The 7,930-nt window shown below is 58.8% G+C and overlaps 1 protein-coding gene across 1 annotated transcript; it reads right to left on the reverse strand.

Moving 5' to 3' along the window:
- Positions 1-461: 461 nt before the first annotated feature.
- Positions 462-7,277, reverse strand: CDIP1 (cell death inducing p53 target 1). Its single transcript, XM_049768525.1, has 5 exons — positions 7,163-7,277; positions 2,349-2,450; positions 2,114-2,269; positions 1,628-1,901; positions 462-1,534 (listed from the first exon to the last, which is right to left on the reverse strand). The coding sequence occupies exons 2-5, from the start codon at positions 2,428-2,430 to the stop codon at positions 1,423-1,425; spliced, it is 624 nt and encodes a 207-aa protein (XP_049624482.1). The 5' UTR covers positions 2,431-2,450; positions 7,163-7,277; the 3' UTR covers positions 462-1,422.
- Positions 7,278-7,930: the final 653 nt, after the last annotated feature.

Below are 7,930 nucleotides of genomic sequence, written 5' to 3' on the forward strand. Positions count from 1 at the left end.
ACTCTTTCTAGCCTATTTCTTACTGATTTAATTTTAAAAGGCAGGGGTGAGGGGATGCTGGAAATATAGGGTAGTAGGTACTGTGCTTGCCTTCCATACAACCAACCCAAATGTAATCCCCAACATTTCACGTGGTCCCTGAGCACTACCAGAAGTTAATCCTGGTATGTTAATGCTGGTGTGGCCCTCCAAAAAACTATAAAAACCCAACTTACATATCTTTATTAATGAGGACCCTCACGTTTTAGAGTTAAATGGTGGGGAAGGTTTTACAAGTATAACCGCTTACCAGCCTTCTCAAATTAAGATGTGGAGCACAGACAGAGCTAGCTCAGAATTGGATGGCCCCACATGTAGGACCATGCCTGGGTCACAACAGGAACTGTCCACACAGTTCAGGGTCGGCGCACTTACCACCTCAGCCCAGCCCTCTCTCCCTCAAAGAAGAAAGCCAGGCAAGAGAGCAGAGCAGAGGCCCCCCAGCAGGGAGTGAAAGGGCCGATTTAATGAGAAACTACAAACTGAGAGGGCACAACTCACAGTGACGGGCGGCCATGCAGTGGCAGTGCAAGACCAGAGGGCAGGAGCAGGGGACAAAGTCCACACGAGCAAGTTGAGACAACCATTCAGGAGAGTGTGGGCGTGGGCCAGGGCTGATGTTGACCAGGGCGCTCTGCCTTCTTTGTCCCCAGTCCAGGGCCACAGCTAACACCATGCCGGTCATGTTAGCGAGCACAGCGACAGTGAGTCAGCCAGGGCGAAGAGGGGCATGTTTACCAAGTCCATCTGTCCCCGGTGGGATATACCAGCCATGGGACAGGTCACTCCCACATGCAGCAAGAACAGTTAAATGGTGGGCAAAGTTCCTGGGTATTCCTTCTGGCACCAGCAAAGATGGGTTCACAGGGTGTGGCTGGGCAGGGGCGAAAGGCAAGTCAGCGCCCAATCACTTACCCGGTGGCTGCAGGGATGCTGAACTCACTTCCTTATCCCAGCTGCCTCCTGGATACTTCACCAACATGGTAAGACTTCCTGAGAGTTCTAGGGCCCAGAGCCATTCTTCCAACCTTGTCTACCACCAGCACCCCAGAAATAAACCCAGATCTCTTGTCCCTGTACTGCTCAACTCCAGTGCCTTGCACAAAAATGACCCGGTAGTGAGGCTCAAGCCCCTTCCTAACAGCTTCCTACTACCACGCCAGGCACTCCTTTCACATGCTCTGCCAGCCCTTCCACCTGCTCACGCTTGGCCTTAAATCCAACAGAGGTGCTGCTAACAGTTGGAAGGGCAAGGTGCAGAGGACGGGACTTCAGGGACTGGTGGGCGGCTTGCACCTCCAAGGGAGCAGGGAAACCAGCCACGGCGTGGGGAGCAAAGCACGGGTGAGGCTGCCGCTGGGGAGTCCAGTCCAGCTCCGTTGGTTAGCACAGTCGCTTGTACGTGTAGATGTAGGCTTTGCAGCTGGGGCATGTGTGTGTCACGTCCTTGAAGTCGTTGATGAGACAGGGGATCAAGCAGCAGCCCAGGTCACACCTACATCAGAGAGGGAACAAGGAGGCCTGAGGAGATGCCCTGGCTCCCAGGTGGTGAGTGGGCACAGGCCCTCCCCATGGGTCTGCCACCTACCCCATGAAGCAGCAGAAGAAGCCCAGCACAAAGTTCATCAGGCCAATCTCATAGGAGATCTTGGTGGTGATGGCCTGCTGGCAGTGGGGGCATACTGTCTGCACAGGCGCCCCCTCAAAGATTTCTCCCTGCAGCACTGTCACTGTGGTGGCAGCCCCTGACGGCACCAGGACTGTGGCTGTGTGGCCCCCAGGACCAGGGTAGGGCCCTGGTGGGTAGGGTCCCGGCGGGTAGTAGCCCATGGGTGGGTGGGGGCCTGGAGGAGGATAGAAACCTGGAAGAGCAGACAGCACTGTCAGCGCACAGTACAGAGTAGACCGGCCATCGTGACCATATTCTTCTATCCCTTTCTGGCCCTAGCCACAGGCAGCGGAGCATAGGGACTCAGACTCCGTCTCTCCCACACACCCTCCTCTGAGTTTGCTCCCTACTTCCCAGCTGCTTTGCCAGACACACCCAGACCCACCTCGCCAGGGTGGGACCTACCTGGGGGCATATAGGTGCCATCTGAATTCACATGAGGGGGGATGAAGCCGGGCTGAGGCATAGGGTGACCTGGTGGCTCATATGGTGGGGGGCCAATGTCTGCTGGGGGCAGTGGTGTGCCTGATGGGGGCTGCATCACAGCTGGGGAGGTGCGGCCTGCAGGAGACAGGATTTGGGAAGATCAAGCACCAGCACCTCCCACAGCCCCAATGGGTCCCAGGGTCCCAGGCCCTACCTGGAGTCGATGGAGCTCCACTCTTCTCCAGCAGGGGCGCCGTGGGGCCCCCAGGGTAAGGAGGGGGTGGCTCATTGGACATCTTCACCTCTTCCCTTGGACCTAGAGGAAAGATCCGGAGGTGAAGGACGCTGCTGGCCCTGTGGTCTGTAGTGAGTGAGTCTACCCTGTCTCCTGCAGATACTTCCTGCTGAGGTCTGAGAACATGCATGCAGGGGCTGGTGCGTTGATGCAAGGGGTAAGGCATCTGCTTTGCCCACGCTAGCCTAGAACGAACCACGGTTTGATACCCGAGTCCCATAAGGTCCCCCAAAGCCAGAAGCGATTTCAGAGCGCATAGCCAGGAGTAATCCCTGAGCGGTACCGTGTGTGGCCCCAAAACCTAAATAAATAAAAATAAAAAGCAACATGGGGGGAACAAAAAAAAAGGCAACATAAAGGCTGGAGAAAGTAGCCACTTTCTTTTTTTTTTTTTTTTGGTTTTTGGGCCACACCCGGCGGTACTCAGGGGTTACTCCTGGCTGTCTGCTCAGAAATAGCTCCTGGCAGGCACGGGACACCGGGATTCGAACCAACCACCTTTGGTCCTGGATTGGCTGCTTGCAAGGCAAACGCCGCTGTGCTATCTCTCCGGGCCCAAAAGTAGCCACTTTCATGTAGCTGTAATCCAGGTTCAACTCCCAGCACCTGAGCACAACCTCAGAGTCGAGACACTCCCTTACCCAGCACCTTTGAGTTCTGCTGGGAGTCCTTCCACCCACTGTTTTGGCTCTACTGGGGCAGCAGCCCCTCTAAAAATGACTGCAGACACACATGAGCTGCCTGGGTCCATGGGGCCTGAGCACGTCACATGTCCCTCTTGAGCTGTGGGCGTGTACTTTCTTTCCTCCTTTCACTGGGATATGTGCTGGGGCTCTCTCTGCCCATGTCCCACCCACACTGGGCTGCAACCCAAGCCTCTGCTTTGGGCTCCAGCCTTGACGTGGACTATAGAACTGCTTCCGGGCATTCTCCTGCTGACACTGAGGAGAGGAGACATGAGGGTGGAGGAGCACTGGGGAGCACTATCAGGAACTGCCACTAGGGAATAAACACCAGTGGTACCTGTTGACCAGGCAGGGTGTGGTAACTATGCGGTGTCTAATTTTAGAGCCTGAGGAAGCCCCAGCTATGCAGGAGGAAGAAAGGCTTCCTCCGCCACAGGGCTGGACATGCCAGGGTCGGAGAGCAATACACCATTTCTGGCCAGGAAAAAGCATGAGGCCCTCGGAGGCCAAGCATGCGGGCATCGCAGTCCTAGGCTGCAGCCTGGCCCATGTCCCCAGCACAAGGGGAGCCATCCTGCACTGATGCTTGGAACACTGGATCAGCTACCCAACTGTCTTGGGACAGAGGAGAGCGCATGCCTACACCCATCTCTATCCTGGCATAGCTCTGGGCTCTCAGCTGGTACTGCAGGCAAAGTTACCCTGCTACGGGCACCTCTGACACCTCCAACATCATGCCCAACCCCGTTCAATGGACTGCGCCTCTTGGCCCTGCGATCTGGGGAAGATGTATCTTAGAGGAATTGCACATGACTTCTCTATGGTACCCCTCACATCCAGACTTGGGGATTGCAGGCACTCCTGGGACTCGAGTAATGATCTGCCACCCAGGCTCCCTAGAGCCTCCAGTGCCCTGTTCATCAACTCCCCTGTGTCCCTTTCTGTGCCCCCACAGGTTGTTTAGGCATTGCTGGTCCAAGGGAGGAGTCAGCAGCACCCACAGGGCAAAGAGCCTGGCAGATGCGAAGCTTGAAGTGCTGAGTCCAAGGGTGTCCAGGGAACCTGGAAACAAAGTGGGCTACTTGCTGTACTATGCAAAATGGGCTCCCAAAGGAAGCCCAAAGGAAGGTGTTGGCCTGAGCAGACCACAGCAGGCTTGGGGAGGGTCCAAAGTGTCTCAGGTATTCCTGCTCCTCCCCAAGCCTACATTGAGCCAACAGATTCCTGCCCTGTGCCTTGTGTGGGGGCTTCCTAGGGCCTGCTTTCAGGGTACTCCAGGTGCAGCAGAAAGTAAACTGAAGAAGAAATGGCGGGGGGCTGGCGAGGTGGCGCTAGAGGTAAGGTGTCTGCCTTGCAAGCGCTAGCCAAGGAAAGATCGCGACTGCGGATCCATCCCCCAGCGTCCCATATGGTCCCCCCCAAGCCAGGGGCAATTTCAGAGTGCTTAGCCAGGAGTAACCCATGAGCATCAAACAGGTGTGGCCCGAAAAACCAAAAAAAAAAAAAAGAAGAAGAAGAAATGGCAGGACAGAGAGCGTGGAGGTAGGGCATTTGCCTTGCATGCAGAAGGATGGTGGTTTGAATCCAGGCATCCCATATGGTCCCCCGAGCCTGCCAGGAGCGATTTCTGAGCATAGAGCTAAGAGTAACCCCTGAATGCTGCCGGGTGTGACCCCCCCCAAAAACAAAAAGAAATGGCAAACCCCCTGCATGCTCCAGGTGCTGGCATGGGTCTCTTAGGGACCAGTGGACCCTGGGGAGACCTGGAAGCCAGGCCAGAGCTTGGATATGGTTCCCTATACTGGGCAGTAGGGGCAGTGCCAAAGGACAGGGTGGTACTGAGTGAGCGCTCCTGGGCATAATCCTCCCCTTGCTGGGGGCCCTAAGTTCACAGTACCCTAAGGGTCAGGGTGAACTGGTCTAGATCCCCTCTCTGCTGAACCCCAGCCCCAGCCAAGAATCCAGGGACTTCCTGGCATGAATCTGAAGTTCCTGAACAGAAAGACAGGAAGAACCAAGTCAAGTCACACCCCAGAGCCATACCACTCCCTCAGCCTCCCTGCTTCAGCCTGTGGCCAGGAGTCTGGCTGGAGCCCATCCCACACCTGCATCACACTGCTCGAATGAGAATGATGGGCGACACGAATGGGGACACAGTACTGGGACAACAAGGGAGACAGGCACAAGGTGACAGATACAGGGAGGGGTACAGCAGCTCAGGACACACTGCAGGGAAAACTTCTTGCTGCTGTCCAGTGCCCCCTACCAGCCCCCAGGGTCAGACCATACTCAGCACAGGCTCCTCTGCAGCTGCAGAGGCTCAGGGGGAAAGGATGTGGTCAGGTGCATCTTTTTCATGTGACAGAGGAGTCACCACTGATGTGGCTCTTTGCTAAGAGGGCTGGAATGGCTCAGGCCCACAGAGCAAGAAAAGAATGTTAAGGGAAACAAACAGGACCCGGAGAGATAGCACAGCGGCGTTTGCCTTGCAAGCAGCCGATCCAGGACCAAAGGTGGTAGGTTCGAATCCCGGTGTCCCATATGGTCCCTCCGAGCCTGCCAGGAGCTATTTCTGAGCAGACAGCCAGGAGTAACCCCTGAGCACCGCCGGGTGTGGCCCCAACCCCCCCCCCAAAAAAGAAGCAAACACATCACAAAGCCTACAGGCCCCTCCAAAGGCTCCAGGGCTTCCAAACCTGCCCCCACTCTCTGCTTTGAGCCACACCCACCCACCAGCCCTCAGGGTAGGCCATCAGGTCATAACCTGGAGCTGGAAGAGGGCAAGGCTGGCCCCAGGTGTGCCCCATGTCTGCATTACTAACGAGTTGGAAGAACCCCTGGGGAGCTCTAGACTCAGTCCCCAATGGGGCACAGTAACCTCCCCACAGCAGAGTTCCCATCTGGTTGCCTGCACAGCCTCACACACAGCCACGGACCCCCACGCCGCCCACCCACCGCCAGTTGGTCCCATAGGACCCCGCGAGGCCCTCAAACAGGATTCCTGCATCTACTCCCCCACACCCCAGGAGAAGGGTGTTGGCGGGCCCCAGGGACTGCAAATGGCTCCACCTGGATCTCCAGGGTGTCGGGAAACATCCCCCAGCAGGCTGGAAGCAGCAGAGAGAGCGAGCTCCAAAGCAAGGCAGCAGGAGGCCGCAGGCTGGTGCCCATCAATCACTGCCAGCCCAGCGCAGGGCAGCTTGGCCTGGAGGAGTGTCCCCAACGCCCACCAGATCTGTCCCCACAAGGATTAGGTCTCCCCTACTCGTCTCTGTTATCTGTTCCTTGCAGCGCGCAGACACCCGGTTCTTTCCACCGGGATCACCCCGATCCTCCACCACTACCCGCTTCGAAGCCCCACAGCTGGGACTCCACCCTCGAAGCTCGGAATCACCCCCAAGGTTGTGTGGCCGGGCGCCGCTGACCGTTTGGGAGTTGGTCCCGGAGACCCACAGATCTGCGCAGAGAGAGCTAGGCACAGCTGGCCTGTCCCCCCAACCTGCCTCAAGTCCGGAGAGGTGACAAGGAAAGGCTCGGCCTAGAGACAGCTCCCGGGCGGGTCACAGGTGCTGCTGCTGTCGCCGAAACTCCGTGCAGACACCTGTGGCACGTCGGCGGAACCCCGGAGTCGACGACCAACACCCCTGCACGGCCGGGCTCAGTGGGCACCCCAACCCCCAAGCGCCACCGCACCGCGGCCCGGTCCTCGATGACAAGTGGCCCGGTGCCAAGCCCGGTGCAGGCGGGCGGGCAAGCGATCGAGAGCCCGAGCGGGCCACGCACAGCCCCGGGAGGCACAAGGTCAAAGGGGGCTCCACCCAGGGGACCCTTCCCGACCCCCCGGCCCGCACCACGCCGAGGACGCCGCGTCCCCCACTTTGCCCAACCGACGGGCCAGGTGACAGACAAAGCGGCCCTCCCGCCCCCGGCCCGGCCCGACCCGCTGTCCCCACGGCTCCGGCTTGCGAGACGTCAGAGTCCCCCGGGCCTGAACCCTGGCGAGGCTGCTACGGCTACCCCGGAAAGCCGCCCCCGGGGTCCCGTTACCTCCAAAGGACCAGGAACCAGCGGCCGGGCCGAGCCGAGCCGAAACGGGACCAAGTCCCGGCGCCCGCAGGAGTCCACGGACCCTCGGCACCGCGGCGCTCTGCGCGCGCAGCACGCCGACCCCCACCACCACTTACTCACCCAAAGGATTCTGGGAGTTGGAGTCCGCCCGCCCGCGCCGCTACCCGCCCAGAGCGCAAGGAGGACTACAATCCCCAGCATGCCCCGCGCGGACGCCGCGGGCGAGGGTGGGAGGGGCGTGAGCCGCGCAGGCGGAGTCGGGCTTCTTCTTCCCCCTGGGGCGCTGGCGATGCTCCGGGCCCAGTTCCGGGAGCCCCGCGGGGGTCGTTTCTGGGAGAGGGGGCGACTCACCCCGGCTCGTGGTCACGCATTTAGCCCCGCAGTGCATGCTCCTAGGAGAAGAGCTGGGCTTCCTCCCTGCAAGGACTTACCCGAGGCACTGCGCCTCAGACCCTTCCTGGGGAGCCCCTGTGCGTTTGGAGGGGCCCTTTCTGCATGAGATCTGGGCCCTTCACGCCTTACTACTTCTTGCCCCGCACGCAGCCTCGACTTACCTGGCAGAGAAAACTTCCTTCCGCCTGTGGTTTCACTGCTTCGGACCTTGTCTTCAGGGTTAAACTTAACACCACACCCTTGCAAGAGATGGAGAGATAGCACCGAGGGGAAGATGTTTTCCTGGTACAGGGCTGTCCTGGGTCCTCCAGCCCTTCCAGGAGTGACTTCTGAGCACCGCTGGGTGTGACAAAA

This window comes from Suncus etruscus, chromosome 2, assembly GCF_024139225.1.
Source record: "Suncus etruscus isolate mSunEtr1 chromosome 2, mSunEtr1.pri.cur, whole genome shotgun sequence".
NCBI classification, from domain to species: domain Eukaryota; kingdom Metazoa; phylum Chordata; class Mammalia; order Eulipotyphla; family Soricidae; genus Suncus; species Suncus etruscus.